The sequence below is a fragment of the Trichoderma aggressivum genome, assembly GCF_033847375.1.
Source record: "Trichoderma aggressivum f. europaeum strain CBS 100526 chromosome Unknown scaffold_009, whole genome shotgun sequence".
In the NCBI taxonomy this organism is placed as follows: Eukaryota; Fungi; Ascomycota; class Sordariomycetes; order Hypocreales; family Hypocreaceae; genus Trichoderma; species Trichoderma aggressivum.
Genome location: NW_026946375.1, coordinates 725,003 through 741,626, shown reverse-complemented (window position 1 = coordinate 741,626; position 16,624 = coordinate 725,003). Strand labels below are relative to the sequence as shown.

Genomic DNA, 16,624 nt, shown 5'->3' with positions numbered 1-16,624 from the left:
GGAGCGGACTTGAGGGGAATTAATTAGTACTGTAGGATCGCATCCCCGCTTCTAGCATAGGATTTTCGGGCTGTGTAAGTGCATTAGCTCCGGAGATGAGGTTGTTTTGATGCATATTATTGGACAACGAGGTGTTATTGGCTGGATGGGGATGAAGCTGCTCCGCGGCGGGATGTAAATAACATGTGAGATGGCCTCATGTGTGTTGAAGAAGGAGTTGATGAGAAGCCATGAGCAATTGAATGATACAGCATTGCATCACTGTGCATGTAAATCATTCAATTTCAATTACAGCTCTCATCTTGTCTTATCTCATTCCATCTTACACCTCTCAGCTACAAACCACATCAACACCAATGGCTCCTCACAAACCCCCCTCATCAACCATCACAACCCTCCTCACCCTCATCCTCCCCACAACAGCAATCCTCTCCTCTCCCCCCCTCATCATAAACACCTGGTCCGGCCCCTTCACGGCCTCCACAAACGCCGCCTTCCTCGCCCTCTCAAACTCCTCCTCCGCCCTCGACGCCGTCCAAGCAGGCTGCCAAGCATGCCAAACCAACCAATGCGACAACACCGTCGGCTTCGGCGGCTCCCCCGACGAATCCTGCGAAACCACCCTCGACGCGCTCATCATGGACGGCCAGACGCTCAATGCCGGCGCCGTGGCCAACCTGCGGCGCGTCAAAGACGCCGTGGGCGTGGCGAGACATGTGCTCGATTATACGCAACACACGCTGCTCGCAGGTGATCAAGCAACGCAATTCGCTTTACAAAACGGCTTCGAGGAGGAAAGCCTCTCAACGGAAGACTCGCTCCGAGCATGTCACGAATGGCGCTCAAACAACTGCCAACCAAACTACCGCTCCGACGTCCTCCCCAACCCCCTCTCATCTTGCGGCCCATACTCCCCCTCCAGCAACTCTCACACACAAACCATCCCCAACTCCTCCCACGACACCCTCTCCCTCCTCGCCCTCTCCCCCTCCGGCTCCATGGCAGCCTGCACCACCACAAACGGCGCATCCCACAAAATCCCCGGCCGCGTCGGCGACGGCCCCATTCCGGGCAGCGGCTCCTACGTCGACTCCACCGCCGGAGCCTGCGGCGCCACCGGCGACGGCGACCTGATGATGCGCCTGCTGCCGTGCTACCAGGCCGTCGAGAGTCTCCGCCGCGGCGTGTCGGCCCAGGAAGCCGCCGACGACGCCGTCCGGAGGATCGTCGCTCGGTATCCGGATGCGAGGACGGGCATCGTCGTGCTGGATAATAGGGGGGAGCATGCGGCCGCGGCGAGTGGATGGGAGTTTACGTATTCTTATCGGGGGGCGGGCATGGAGAATGCAGAGGTCGTTGTTGTGAAAGCTTTGAACGAGATAGCAGACAGGTTAGAGCTATAACGTTGGTTGTTAACATAGAAATAGAAAATAGAAGCCAGAGGTTCTCGGGAAAATGGTATATAAAAGAAGTAATGTAGTCATTCGCATGACGAAATGCTTGCCATGCTCAACCACCACAGATAGATATATATATACATGACGCGCGTATATGATGTATATGTGTAGATACCCTCCTCCAAGGCTGCATATCCAAACTGGCCTTGTACTGTTGCCGGCCATAATTTTTTCTATAGTCAATGAAAGATATAAAAAATTCAACGCCCCAAAACCCAAAAAAACAGGGAACTGAAACTTTCCCCCTATAGTCCCATCAACTGCTGTCCATATATATTGCCCTTGTATTCGTAATTTCCGTCTCTTGCATATCCAAAATAAACGGGTGGAAAGCCCTCTGCCGATTGGAAAGAAAAAAAAAGTAATGCATCACTCGCTTGCTTCATTCCCCATGTTCAACCTCGAATAGAAAAAACAAGAGTCTCGACCATGGACTCATCCTGCATCGAATGCATCTCGTCGTCTAAGTAGCAACAGTCTGCCTGTGCTCCTTGCTCTTAAACAGAGCCTTGAGCATATTCGTCTGCTTCTTCGTCCTCAGCGGCAACTCCTCGCTCTTAATCCCAGTCTGGTCAATCTGCTTCTTCCTGCTAGCAATCGACTTCTTGATCAAAGCCATGGAGCCAACACTGCTGCCATCGTCGCTCTTCTTGCTGCTGCCGCTGCTGCTGCTGCTCTTCTTGTCGGAAGAATCCTTCTCATGCCTCGACTTGTGAGACTTGTGAGAAGAAGAAGTCGACTGCGACGACGAGTGCGCCTTGGACGACGACGATCTGTGCGACTTGGAGCCCTTTCGAGAGAAATAGTCCTCCGGACCGGCCTTTGAACTTCGCCTCACGCGCTCAGCCGCGGGCGTCATCAGCTCCTGGTCAGCGCTCTCGTAGCCAAGGTCCACGATACCGCGCCTCCACGTGTCGATGCTGCTAATGTCCACCTCGACCGACTCCAAAACAATGGCCTCGTCGATGCCGCTCTCCGGCAGTGCCGGCAGGTTGGGTACCGGCGCTGCTGCCGCCTCGTAGGCCACGGGCTTCTTGGCAAACGAATTCTGCGTGGCTCTCTGTATAATCTTCCAGCCGCCAAACATGACGACCGTGACGCCGACGGCGATGCCCGTACCAATGAGGAACTGCGGCGAGGCGAGCAGCGCAAAGATGGCGGGCGAAGTGCCCTTGAGGATGGCCGCGAAGCCGGGAGACAGCTTGGTGATGATGCCCGAGAGCTCGGCCAACGTGAGAGCAACAGCGGCAGCCGCATCGGGGCGCTCCTGGAGATGCGTGATGATGGCCGTGGCCGAATGCTGAGCGCAACTCGCCTCATCCAGAAGATTCTCAATCTTGTGAATCAGCTGCTCGGCCTGCTCGCGCTCGTCCTCGACATGCACGTCGCGCAAATCCACATGCGGCGGCGCGGTGTGCGCATCCAAGTCCACTCTGTCAGCCAGATCCGGGGGGATGTCGCCGTACGCCAAGTGCAAATCGCTCCCCATGCTCATCCTCTTCATCGCCTCGGCCTCCGTGTCGGTCCGCGTACGAACCAGCGGCCTCGGCTGCACCTGTTGCAACGCCATTGGCGGATCGACGCGCGAGAAGCCACCCTTGACCAGCATCGCATCTCCATATGAGCCCTGATATGACGAAGGAGGCTTCGAGGGCGCAACGCTCGACACCTCGGACAGCTTCTCGAGGTTTCCCTCCGTCAGAGCCAGCTGGTTGGGAACCGGAGGCAGCTGCTTCTTGGCGATGGAGCTCTTGAACGTCCGGTGCGAGCTGGCCACGCTCAACTCGTCATATTGCCTGTGAGGGATGCTGCGGCTCGTATCGAAGGTCTGGGCGCGCTTGATGGGGACGGGAGGCGGCTTCTTGTCAGCGGCTCGCTCTTGGGCTCGCTCCTGGCTGAGCTCGTCCTTCTTCTCTCTGTACGAAGTCTGAGCCGTCTTCCATATCGAGAGCAGCTGCTTGCCCTATAGGCCGAACACACGTTCAAAGTTAGCATGCAGTGCAACCCCACGGTGTTACGGAAGCAACTGATTGGATGGCCGCGGAATGGAGAGGGAGGGAGGTGTGTGTGTGTGAGTGTGTGTGCGGGTGTGCTTGTGTGTGTGTGTAGAGAGAGAGAGAGAGAGAGAGAAGAGGGGACCCAAACATACGGTGCTGATGAGCTTGCCCGAGTTGTTGACAATGGTAATGGTCGCATCCAGCGGTAGGCCGGAATTGCTCATCCTGTCTTCGTTCCTTTGTCTTCCCTTCTTCTTTGAGGTTGTACAGTAGTGTTTGTTGTTTGCCGTTGAGCTCGAGCCCGCAACCTTGCGCAACTACCTAGGTGGTGAATAAATCTCCAATGTCTTGCTTCAATGTCTGAGAGAAGAAGAAAAAGAAGGATAAAAGAAGCAGCGGTAGGGCTCTAGTTATTCCACAGACGGCATGGAATGTCACGACCTGGCTCCCAAAACCCCCCCACTAAGCTATTCAATGCTTTCTCAATGTCGGTGAAGATCTCCCGGCTGGCCTTTTTTTTTTCCTTCTAGGATCCCTGAACGGGCCCCGCCAGTCTAGTTGTTAGTCGGACGGCGCGCAGCTCAGGAGAACGGCCGTGAAGGTGAAGGAGAAGAAGGAGGGAAAGTATTGGTTCAGCTTTGTGACGGAGTTGATGAAGAGAACTTGTATTCTTGTCCCGTTTGCTGATTCCAAATATCCGGGTCTCGTTCGTCTTAAACACAAGCAAGTGTAAGCGACAAGTGCGTGTGTTCAAGGTCCAGCATTAAAATGGGGTGGCTGGCGTTTAAAGAGGCCAAAACCCAAACCAAACCAAACAGCAACGAACGAACGAACAACAAACGATCAACCGCACAGCGATGCCCAAGACCGCTGACAACGGACCTATCGCGAGCAAACAGCATCGCCGTACATGGGACGGCTCAGACACCAGCGCCTCCGATTGCGCCTCTCTGGCTTCTCCTCGGTACAGTCCCCACGCATCCCTCGCGCATTGAGTGAATGATGACAAGGCAATGCAGTCCCCGGCAAACATGAGACCCGGAACCGCTGGTGTGATTGAGTCACACCCCACGAAATATGCCCAGCCAGCCAGCTTCTCTCTCTCTATCCCTCTCTCTCCATCCCTCTATCCCTTGCCTCGCTCTCCCCCCCCCCCCCCAACCCAACTCAACTCAACTCGCATCTGTCCCGCGTTTCCCCCCGTCTGCAGCAGCACACGCAAACCCTGGGCGCCAAAGAAAACAGAACCCGAACAAAAGGCTCCATGTTCGTCTCTCCTCCCGCCTGGCCCGCACAAAAGCATTGAGCCCAGCGAACTCCGTCTGCCGCCCGGAGGCTCCGCCCAGCGTCCCCCGATTTGCTCCCGCAATCAGGCGCCTTTGCATTTGCATCTGCATTTGCATTTGCATGACCGGACACACGCAGACACACCCCCTTGGCAACCCACTGGCTGGCAATTGGCCGTTAAATCCATCCTCTCCATCCAAATTCATCATGTCCCTTTTTTCTCTCTCCTCATATCATATCATATCATATCGTAACCTATCACGCCCTCGTACTCGTACATACATGCTATACAAACCACCACTGTAGCGTTCCCCCCCAGCCCCAGACCAGAACAACGCACGCCTCCTCTCCAACAGCCACCAGCACTACACGTACATACGGCACCCCGTCATTCCCTTTGGCTCGTTGGGCCCTCGACTCAAATGCCCCAGTTGGCGTGACAAGTGGTAGATGTGCTGTCCTATCACTTTTTATGGGGCGACTGCCAGCGTGTAAAAAAAGCTCCAGTCCGTATCGGTTCTTCTTTTTTTTTGGCTTCAATTCGTTTGCAAATCCCCGTCTAGCGCCCGCCCGTCCCCCTTCCTCTTCCTGCAGGCCATGTCTTGAGCCCGTTGATGACGATGCCCCGTAACTCTTTGTTTTTTCGGCATCTTCTGTACGGAGCAGCAGTAATTACTACTATGCCCGTAATCCCGGGACGACGAATGGATTGATTGCATCATTCGGGGCCCCGAGGCGAGTCTCAACCGACAGGGTGATGTTTCAGAAGATGCAACGACAAAAGGGGAAATGCCGTCCACTAGGAAAACATGAGCCAAAGTGCTTGCTCGCCGATGAGTCAGCATCAAGCATCAAGCAGCAGCCGGCGTCCATAATGCAGTCATTTACACAAAGTCTCAACACACAACACAAGACAACACCACCGTCTCTAAACTAGGGGCGCAAAAAAAAAAAGGTCAATTCGCGGGGACAACATCTCATACTACATGTATAACAGTAGTATTCTCTTTATACAAAGTCAACGTAAAACACATCCGTGCACGTGCCCATCTCATCTCCACCCTGCATCTCCAGCGTCTCACACTCCGAGTTGGTTTCAATATGCCCTCCCATCCGAGCATCGCTTTCCACGTTGTTGACGAAATAAAAGCCCTGAAAAGAAGAAAACATGTCCCGTGCCACCCCCATAACCTCCGTATTTGTCGCTGAACAAAAACACCCGGGAAAAAAAAGAGCAGGATAGAACTAGAAGAAGAGAAAAACAAGGGGAAAAAAGAAAAGGAAGAAAACATAGAGCCCAAACGCCTTGCCTCACACCCCCTTTCTGAATCCGTAATGCTGACAATGGTTTTCAGACAGCGTATGTACTATAACAACAGAACGCCGAGGGCAGAGTCGTATCGCCCTTCTGATGCGGGTTTCCATATCCATACCAAATGCTTATGTATTGTATATATGCATTCTCTGTTCCGTTCGCTTTTCGTCTTCAATAACGCTTTTCTTTTTTTTTAGAGAGGGAGAAAAAAGAGAAGAAGAAAAGAGCGAGGGAAGGGAATTCCCTTCCAAACTTGTAACAAACACTTAGGCCTCTTCCTCAATCATGGCACGAACTTCTGGTTCGTTCAACAGAATACGGCGCCCCAACTCTTCGGGCGGGTGTCCGTCCCGGACGGCACCGAAATCGAGAATCTAACGAGTCAAAGTCAGTCATGTCGCTTGTTTGGAGAGCGGGTTGATTCCACGGGGATCAAATCTCACCTCCACATAAGTCAGGTTGTCCCTCTGAACAGCCGCGACGCATCGCCTTCCGTCAAACTTGACCTGCCAGACCCCAGACAGATCTGTCAGGAGATCTTGCACGCACTCTCCCGTCCTGACGTCCCACATCTTGACAGTCTTCTCACTGCCGCTAATAACTTTTCGGCCGTCGTGCTGAAAGCAAGTAATGGCGCCCGTGTGGGCCATCAGAGTGTTCTTGCACTTGCCAGTCTGGGGGTCCCAGATCCGGAGTGTCGAGTCTGCGGCGGCCGACACGAGGCGGTCGTCGCGGAGATCCAGCAGGCCAACCAAAAGGCTGTGGCCTTCCAGGGTGTAGAGACAGGCGCCCGTGGCGAGGTCCCAGATCTTGACAAGCGAGTCCATGGAGCCCGAGATGCATCGGTTGCGCTCGTGGTCGAGCACAACCGAGTAAACCTTTTGTGTGTGCCCGTGGAGCACGTGCAGGGAGTCGCCGGTGCTGATCCGCCAAACTCGGACGGTGCTGTCATAGGATCCGCTGACCAAGATGTCGCCGTGGGCCGAGATGGCGCGGACCGAGTGGGTGTGCCCGGTCAGGACGCGGATAAAGTAGGGGCAGTCGGACTCCTGGGCCGGGGGACCCGTCTGGATGTAGCGTCGCGATCCAACCTCGGGGAGACGCCAGACGCGCAGCTGGCTGTCTCTGGAGCCCGTGATGATCAACGGCTTCTCCGGCTGCATGATGGGAGTGCCATCCGTGGCCATACCAGTCTCCGTCGGCATGAGAATCTGCAGGCAGCGAACCGTGCTGGTGTGTCCGTAAAACACCTGTTGGCAGAGACCGCGCTCGATGTCCCAGACGCGCACCGACCTGTCTGTCGAGCCCGAGACCAGAATGTTGCCCTCGTACTGAAGAGCCCACACGCCGCCCTCGTGACCCTCCAGCTTCTTGCGGAGCTTGCCCGTCTTGGTGTCGTAGATGTGGATGAGGGTGTCGTCGCTGCCGGTGATGATCTTGTCGTCGTCAAACTGGAGGCAGGTGATGACATGTCGAGGATGGGCGGCAAACGCTACGTGGCTGGGCTTGGTCGCGCCGTTGGTCCAGCTGTGGCGGATCATGTAGTGGCGGCGATAGAGCGACTTGTACAGATGAAGCTGTCGCAGACTCGGCAGGCCCAGCTGGGGGTCGGGCACAGCCTGCAGCGCCGCGTGGGCCGCCGAGAGAGGGCCAGCCGACTTGTGCTGCTTGACCTCGCCCTGAGCCCGGTCGTCGCGGTTGGCAACCACTTCCTGGGTGCTCGCCCGCCGTTTCGAACGCTCCGACGAGGAGGCGTAGAGACCACGCTTGCGCTTCGAGCTCCTCACTCTCGGCGTGATTTCTTGCTTCACGGCTTGGGTGAGCTCCTTTTCCGAAGAGGTCAACCGGTTCTGCATGCTCAAATCCTGCTCGTAGCCGTTGACGCCAACGGGATCTTGCCATCCCCACCCCTGGATGATGGCCTTGTTCAACTCGCCCGGAGGGAGAGTGAAGCCATCCTTGTCAAACAGCTCCTTCCACCCAGTCTCGTTCCGGTCAACAATACTGCGCCATTGTTTTGATACCTGGGCACAGTGGCTGAGGTCGCGGAAGTCGAGGTACGATAGAATGTGGTAGCTCAGCTCGAGGGGCAGTTGCTGCAAAAAGTCACACTTGAGGGCGGGATTCACTGCGTCGGCAACGATACGGAGAGTGGGTCGAGGGCATCGACGGAGGAACTGGTACATCATGAACGTCTTCATCTCCGTCTTCATCGAGTCAAACGCCTCCAACAGGGTCTGGGGGTCAACGATGACGGGCTGGTCGTATCGCCGCATCAGGCCGCGCTTGCCATGGGTCGGGTGCTCATAGGACACCATGTCAGTATATCCGTCCGTGCCTTGGGAATCGGCCATCCACGCGTCTGACTGATCAGCCTTGAAACTGGACTGTGCGTTCTCGTCGGGTTCGGCAGGGTGCAGCTGGGCAGCGGCCAAGGTGGGAGATAATCTCGGACTAGGAAGACTGGCATCCTGTGCGGCAATGACATCGATTGCGGGTCGATGCTGCGGGCGAACCGCAGGTTCAAGGGATTCGTCGGTATCGTCGGCGAACGATTCCGGGTCGGCATCGGTAACTGGCGGCGTCGCCACGGTGCTGCTAAAAGTGTGGGCATCGCTGCCGGCGGGACTGGACGCCTCGTACGGAGGAGACTTTGAACGGCCGCGGAGCAGGTCCTGAGAGTTCAGTGAATAGTCGAGGTGCAAAGGCCGTCGCTGCAACGACCGGCCCTGGAGCGGATCGGCCGTCTCGGTAATGTCGGGCGTGGCGAGAATGCCAATGGAGGCATTTCTGGCGGCTCTGTCGCCGGTGTCAAGACGCAAAGTGCTGCTGCTGCCGTCGCTGTTACTGCCGGAGGCGCTGCTTCCCTGGATGACGGAGCGGCGCAGTCTATTTGAGACGGCATGAAGGTTTGAGCGGGCAAGTCGTTGTGAAGACCTGGTGGCCGCAGCGGTAGGGGACTCTGCCGCGGCTATTCGATGGCTCCGGCGAGAGTAGGGCTCGGATGGCGAGGCTGAAGGTATGCGGCTCAAAGGCTCCGGTGTCTGCACTTCGCTGGCTGTAGATTCCTGTTTAATCAGGGCTGGGACTAGGCTTTGGCTTCTCTTGACCTGTTGTTGTTGTGTTAGCAGGGCAAAGGCGGCAAAAAAAAAAACCATCACGACCCATTGAGGCGAAAGCCCACTTACCAGTTGTCCATCGACATGGTCATCAGCGTCGTCGATCATCCCGGCATCATGATCCTCCTCTTCAGCTCCAAAACTGTAGGAAAAGTCGACCAGCTCGGGAGGCGTCGGCTTCATGGCCAAGGGATACTCCTTGGAGTCGAGAGTCTCGAGTGAGGCGGGGTCGCGGATGAAGACTTGGGGAAACTTCCTCGTCAGGCGAGTCGTGGTCGTGACTGTTCTAGTCTCGACACACTCGCTGACGTGCAGTTGGAAGCGGCGGCCGCTGGGAGGGGTGCTCTCGGCGATGTTGACCGAGACGGTCTGCGTGTGGGCGCTTCTCGGCCGCCGTGGCTCGATGCCCTGGGATGGCGAGGGCGTCATTGTGGTGTCGGGAAAACCCCCGGCGGCTGGATCTGGGGTTTCCGACGATGGTGTGCTGTGCTGTGCTGTGCCGTGCTGCGCTGTGCTGTGCCGCTGGAGTCTCTCTCTGCTGCTGGAATCCAGTCGATGGTGATGTTCCAGCGGGCGAGAGGAGCGGCGCTGGCGGGATGGTGGCAAAGGGATCGAGAGTTGAGTTTTGCCTGGTGTGAGTGCGAGTCTGTCGGGCGAAGGAGGGTTTTGCAGGACACGAGGCTGGTGCGCGTGCGCCAGGCGTGGCTTGCTGTTGCTGCACTTTCGCGTGAGGGGACGGCGATGGACAACCCAAGGCGAATAACGGAGGATGAAAAAACTACACAACGAAGCAAACGGAAGTGTAAAGCGGTAGTGCAGGAACGCACTCGGGTTTTCTTCTTCCTCTTCTTCTTTCTTTTTGTTGTCTGGCGGATCAAAGGGCGAGAGACGGCGTGTCCGGCCGTGAGAATCCGGCTGTCTCCTTTTGTGGCGGATGATATTAGATAAGGCGGCGGAGGTACCTGGAACAATGGTGGTAACAAAAGAGGCCGGCTGTGTTGAACCGCTACCTCGCTAGCGGCTGGCGCTGTACAGTTGGCTGCTTAGCGGCCATGGATGGGGTCGCTGGGTACAATCGAGCGGCTCCCTAGAGGCCCTTTGCCGGTAATTGGACCAGTGCATGTAACTTGGAAGACACGAATCGCCACTAAAGGCCACTACCAGTATGGGGAACGGCAGAATGCCGCTGCGCTTGTACTCCGTGCGCTGCGCAGCGCCTCCAGGTACATGAACCTGCTAGGGCGGCAGTACCCCGGACCGTCGACGGAATGGATTTGGATTTGATGACATACATGAAAAGCCACTCGAACCTCGGCCACCGACAGACGCAAAATTCTGATCAATTTCTAACAGGTACATGGACCGCTAGGCATCTGTGCAGTGTGAGAGCCTCCCTGGATGACAAAGCAGCTCAGATACTATGTCCCAGCCGGACGTATCTTTTAGCTGCCGTGCGGGCGGGCTCTATCTCGGTGGGAGACACGGGTTAATGTTGCTTAGTTCCAAGGCTCACTTCAATCCTTACCCTAATAAAGTACCTATAGTAGTACCTTAGTACTACTACCAGGTGCTGCAGCCCTGCGATTCCTTCAATCAATTGAAGATGGCTTGGGTACATGATTGATTCATAAAAGCATGTATCTATCAAGTAGGCCAAGGCGGAATTGTACGCAAGACAAATGCTGTGCATGTACCCGAGGTAGCGTCTGCATTGGACAGCGATAACCCAGCCCGCTCAACCCAGGGGAGTCTAGAACTACACCAGATCACAGCGGATTGGGCCTTATGTCAAGGCACGATACACATCACATCTCCAGCTTCTCGCCATCGTAAGACCCCGAGAGCCACTCCGGTGGACACTATCCCCTCTACCCCGTTTCTCTCAACTGTCTTTTCCTCCCCTCTCCAAGGGTCCTTACCGAAGCATGGAGGTCAACGACGAGGTTGCATCCCTCATCACATCAGCACATCACCAACACGGCAGACCAAGCGAGAGGCAACGTCTTGGGCTCCCCTCTCTTCATCTGGAGGAGAAGAGGCACAACTTTTTTTTTTTCTGATAATAATGCCCAAGTCGTCATTAACGTGTAATTGCAATCTATACTTGCATTTTGGCTTCCTCCTCTGCGTAATCAGGTGGCCTTTCCCCTCTTTCAAACTTACTGCGCGACATCTGCACGACCAGCGTTATCGAGGGGCCCTTTTGTGGAGGGTAGCAACAGATGCAGCAATAATGAATACCGGTACATGCCAACTGCAGTGCTAATGCAAACTCCAAAAGGAAAAAAATCGCCTTGATACCTGATACTACCTACATTGATCTACTGCTGAGCTATTTTAGCACACGGTGAGCAAGATATGGTGAGCGAATACCTACCTGCATCTCCGAGCATTTGCAAGCTACATCAGGTACCGAGTCAAGGTACTCATACTGTAGCCCTGTTCCTTTTCAAACAGGGTATCGATGTTCCGCACATTGGTCACATATGCAGCTAGCAGAAAGAGAGCAAAGACACCGTAACGAGCACCAATGATGGCGTGCGTCCTTTTGATTCTGACTGCAGCCCGGTTCGTCGCACTTGGGCGGCAAGATACATGTACTTTGCCTGTGCTTCATCTTCATCTTCATCCTCGCCCTCGTGCTCGTCCTTGTCCTTGTCCCAGTGCACTCCCCACAAAACTGCGGCTTTTGATGATCCATTACCGGCTCCTCTCTCTGCGAGAAACAAGAATCCCAGAGACAGGACCTTGCTGTGAGCTGGATTGATGCTACTGTAATGCAGCACGGCATCTGGTGTACAAAGACGGTATACAAAGCGCAACACTTAATCCAGACTAATACCTATAGTACCAAGCACATGCAACATGTGCTACCATGACCACATGTGCTCTAATACTCTATTACTGCTTTTATTACTCGTACTAATAGAATCCTTGAAGAAAAAACAAACGGTATTCTCCACGAATCCACACGAGATCCCCCGTCGTCTCGTCATCAATCGTCTCACCCAACACACACCGACCCCATTCACTCATTAACCTCTACTCAATTCCGCCCGCCCGCTCGCCTCAAAAACCCCCGACCCATCCAACAAAAAAAAAAAAACCCCCCGTCCAGTCGTCTCCGCAAAGCCGTCACATTTTCGTCTGTTCCTTTTCTCACCTAAAAAAACCAAACGAACGCCACAACAGGCTGCCAACGCATAAACATGCGCCGCCCCCCTAAAAGAAAAAAAAACATTTCAGTGCCAACGCGCGAAAGCCTCGGCCGATATCCCAAAGCGGTATTACTTCGTAGGCTCCCGTTCTTTGCTTACTACGTGAAACTGGGCGGAGTACTGGTTACTTTGACGCGAAGAGACGTTTGGCCCTGCTGCGTGCGCGAGTAATATCATTGATGGGAGCGGCGCCAAGTTTTCGGGTACCTGGTACGGGGCCCGAGAGGTCCGGAAGCCTTGAGGCGAGGTTGAAGAGCACTGACAAATGTTCCGTGTGAATAAGCCATGGGGAGAGGGAATGAGACTGGTGAAAGATGGTGAAATAGCCCGACACTGAGCCCTGAGCACTCCCCATCAAGTCATGTTCATAGGCTATCACGTTACACAGCTTGCATGTAAAGGAAGAGTAGGTATACTCAAGCTACTAGGCAGAAAGCCTATCCGCACTTCTCAGGCTTCACGAGTCAGGTGAAGGGTGATAGCTGCAGCAGGTTCTGTTCTTGCTTGCAAACTAATGTCTGCCCTGAATGGGTTCATGGCAGCTTATTTTTCCGTTGCCTCTGGTGTTATGTTGTTGTGATTGATGACGTAGAGTCAGATCTGACGCTCTTGCGTGTCTTCGCACTCAGGCTGATGAAGGTGATATCTGACGCGTTACAAATCCAAATATTTATTTTTGGGTTGCCATTTCATTGACATAACCGATGTTTTGAAGAAATCTTTTCCTCTTTCATTAAGTGTGTTTTCAAACGACTTATGAATCTTCCAGGGCCATCTTGGTTCAAGACACGCCCACATACTCCATCTAAAATATAATGCCATTCCTGAAATCCAACAAACGCTGGCAGCGTATAACCCTTCCAAGGTTTTCTAAATATATCGCCCAAAAAAAGTCTAGAAAATAATGCCATACATGCTTCCGTAAGAGTCGCGTAACCAAGAATCTCGCTTACACCAATGATTAAGAGATTTCCCTTTCTCATGAAATGTAAACCGGCATTCGGCTCCCCAACAGCTCGCTCTTAGGCAACTGCACATCCTTCTTGTTAAAGTTGTGCAGCATCAGCCAACAGACCATGCGGAAAACAAGAGTGCACCACACATCATCGTGGGTAACGTCCAAGTCAGCGAGCGAGACACCGCTGAGGATGTCTTCTGATTCCGCAGCGTTTCTCACCGTGATGGAGATCTCTCGCCGGCCTTCAAGATGCAGAGCCACCTCCCTCGTCGAATGCTCCCCGCCCTTGACTATGGATTCACTTGCGGGACTGTGAGGTGGGAGAAGTGAGGTGTTCGAGCGGATACTGGGAGGGGCTCCAACAAGGCTGTTTCTTCGATCAGTCGTGCGAAAGGCAGTCGACACCACATGGGGCCGAATAACATCGAAATACACGTCCATTAAAATATCTTGTCGATCGTCGGGTCCGGCAGCGTCCATATCCTCAAACCGCTGAAGCGGCGGCCTCGGGCGGGATTTCTCTGAAGGGGCCGGCACTTCTGGATGGAGCGAGAGGGAATCCGAGTTTTGGTCTTCTTGTTGGTTAAGAAGCCTAATCACCTCCTGGATGTGGTGTCTCAAGACATCCTGAACAATTTCCCGCCGACGCATATGCCTTTCCGCGCGAGAAGCTTCGTCCAGCGGCTTGTCCGAGGCTTCCTCGGCATCGTGGCTGGTCTGCCTTTGTGATTTTGTCCTCGCAGTGAGGACATCATCTGTGTCATCCAATGCCGCATGGAGCGACCTCAGGAGGAGCCATCTATCGAGGCTCTTATCGTCATCCAGATGCTCCCTTATTTGCTCAATATGTTGCCTGTAGCGTGCAATCACGATAGAGTGTTGCTTTGTTCCCATGGGGTCGAATTGAGCCTTTAAGTAAAATGCATCAAGTATTTTGGGCAGGGAGACTGATGAATTATCCCAGCTGTCGGGCGTGGGATTAGGGAGGTATGTGAAACTGCTGTTTTCTATATGGAATATCCGGCTCACCATGCCCAGGATCTCGAACGATACTAGGAAGAGATGTCAGTTTCGAATGGTAGTAACAGGTATTGGTAACAATGGGGGAAGAGAAGGAGGGAAATGGTCACATACTGGGAAAGAGGTGAGACATTCGCGTCCCAGCATCCAAGCACATTCGAGTCGTCACATTGTTGCAGCCAATCGAGGTCAAGGTTTCTGAAATCTCGCGCAAGCTACCCATCAAGAGGGTGCTGAGGTTTTGCTGCTCTTCGCCGGGGCCCTTCAGTCGCCGCTTGTCGTCCTTTTCACGATAGACGGTAGGCACATAACCAAAGCACAGCTCCTTGATCTCGTCGACGGGGATGACACGATTCCGTTTAAAGGTGCACTGGCCGTTGACTTGAAAAGAGAACATGAGTCCCGGATCACTGATTCTCTCGCCCAAGATCATGAAGCCATTGCCCTCTCCCCAGTAACGGTCCCGCTTACGGTCGAATTCTTTCCAATACACACCGACCGCAGCCATCATTTCTATCAGATGGCACATGGTGGTGGTGGCGTAGGGCTTGGTGACAGATGGAGGCATGGTATCCCAGCTCTTGCGTTTCCGCTGCACCGCAACGGTCAGGGTATGGTGATCCACCAATGTTGGGGGCTTTGATGGAATGCCATGTAAGTTTGCGGGAGGCCCAAAATCCTTGTATTGCTTCTCCTGCCACTCTCGTGATTCCAGCTCCATGCGCTGGGCGGCGAAGAGCAGCACATACCAGGCGGCCTTTTCATTGTCCGAGGTGTGAATCTTTTCCTTTGCAGACTTCTCCTTGTATTCCTTGCGCAGGTCCAATGTCGAGGTTGAATGTGTATCGTCCTGGGACTTTTGAGTGCCGTCGAGATAGTAGATGGGGGCATCTGCCACTGGTCCGTTGGCGTTGGTGGGCGGCGAAACGAAGATGACGGGCACGTCGAATTGGACCTCGAATCGCAGCTCGTCCAATCGAAACTGTCTCGTCTTGGTATTGGCCCAGCCGCCCATGACTTTTTCGTTGCACTGAGAATAACCTTGTGCAGACGCATAGTACTGCTGCAACACTTGCATAAACGTGGCTAGCAGCGCCACGACAGACACCACCAAAGCCACGATAGCCGTGATGAAGTCGGAGTTGTCATCGCCGCCATTGTTGCTGCCGCCGCTACTGGTGCTGTTCATCGTAGATCGAGGCTGACTCAACTCAAGGTTGAGGTCGTGCTAGGGAGCAACAGCTGCTTCGCTCGATCGAGGGATTCGTTGGGGTTTTGCTGGATCGCGGAGAGCACATGTATGTAGCATCTGGCATCGGCAAGGCGTTTTTCATCGGCCGCATCAATTAGGCCGCGGAGGCAACGTCGACGTCGAGTTGTGGCAGAGATTGATTGGCAGGACAGCCCATTCCATGATCTGCCTGCTGCCTCTGCCTCCAGTCTTCTGCAGTCGGTTACCCAAGGCTCGAGGCTCTGCCAGTGGTCGCCTTTCCAATCGGTTTCCAGGAGTCGAGTCAGCCCAAGAGACGAGGCGCGCGGGACGGTGCGGCGCGACCAGGCTGGCGCCATTGGCCCAGCCCCCAAGCCACCTGTGCCTTTTGACTGCTCCATGGGCCAATTATTAGTGTAGCAGTGAGATTGTCCAGATGGGCAGAGGCGTTGGTTAGACCAGGGTCCCCCCGCGACCCGCATCGTGGTGAGTGAGTGCGTGTAGCAGCAGATTAGTGGTGTAGAGTGACAGTCGACGGCAATTATAGAGAGCTGAGGTGAAATGAGGCGAGAATGCCCTGAAACAGAGACAGAGCAGAGTCAAGGCAGATTCCGCCACGAGACGAGCAAGGCGGATGACGCAGTTTGGAATGGAATGGAATTGAGGATTTGATGTCTGGTTTGACGCCAAGAAGTCTGGAGGAGGGCTGTGGCGCTATCCTTCAACGTGGACAGCCCTCTAGCGCCCTACAATGGAGTGCTCTAGCGCCAAGATCCCCTATAAGCCTCCACTGTAGCTTGATCCATTGGCGATCTGCCTACATGAGCTTGAACCTACCCGATGCATATCATGATGCTTACCCTGAGGCATCAACTCTTCAACTTCCGCATCACCGCATCATGGCAACAAGATGCAACACCAGCTCTGGGAGAAGTCAGGCAACCGTATCGAATCCCCAAGAAACTGAGAGTGAAGAAATACGGTGTGCTGGATCTACCACAAAGAATGCTCGTAGCCGCCTGGGCGCAAATATCATCAACCTG

The 16,624-nt window shown here is 54.4% G+C and overlaps 4 protein-coding genes across 4 annotated transcripts; 1 reads left to right on the top strand and 3 right to left on the bottom strand.

Annotated features, from left to right (window-relative positions):
• Window positions 1–356: 356 nt before the first annotated feature.
• Triagg1_3344 (uncharacterized protein) lies at window positions 357–1,403 on the top strand (the record flags this gene model as incomplete). Its single annotated transcript, XM_062897626.1, has 1 exon — window positions 357–1,403. One exon carries the CDS (start codon window positions 357–359, stop codon window positions 1,401–1,403), a length of 1,047 nt encoding a protein of 348 aa, XP_062757868.1.
• Window positions 1,404–1,920: 517 nt separating this feature from the next.
• Window positions 1,921–3,678, bottom strand: Triagg1_3343 (uncharacterized protein; the record flags this gene model as incomplete). Its single annotated transcript, XM_062897625.1, has 2 exons — window positions 1,921–3,420; window positions 3,607–3,678. The coding sequence occupies 2 exons, from the start codon at window positions 3,676–3,678 to the stop codon at window positions 1,921–1,923; spliced, it is 1,572 nt and encodes a 523-aa protein (XP_062757867.1).
• Window positions 3,679–6,322: 2,644 nt separating this feature from the next.
• Window positions 6,323–10,229, bottom strand: Triagg1_3342 (uncharacterized protein; the record flags this gene model as incomplete). Its single annotated transcript, XM_062897624.1, has 4 exons — window positions 6,323–6,430; window positions 6,500–9,166; window positions 9,245–10,097; window positions 10,186–10,229. The coding sequence occupies 4 exons, from the start codon at window positions 10,227–10,229 to the stop codon at window positions 6,323–6,325; spliced, it is 3,672 nt and encodes a 1,223-aa protein (XP_062757866.1).
• Window positions 10,230–13,372: 3,143 nt separating this feature from the next.
• On the bottom strand, window positions 13,373–15,560 carry Triagg1_3341 (uncharacterized protein; the record flags this gene model as incomplete). The annotated part of the gene is made up of 2 exons (XM_062897623.1): window positions 13,373–14,403; window positions 14,486–15,560. 2 exons carry the CDS (start codon window positions 15,558–15,560, stop codon window positions 13,373–13,375), a joined length of 2,106 nt encoding a protein of 701 aa, XP_062757865.1.
• Between the last annotated feature and the right edge of the window lie 1,064 nt (window positions 15,561–16,624).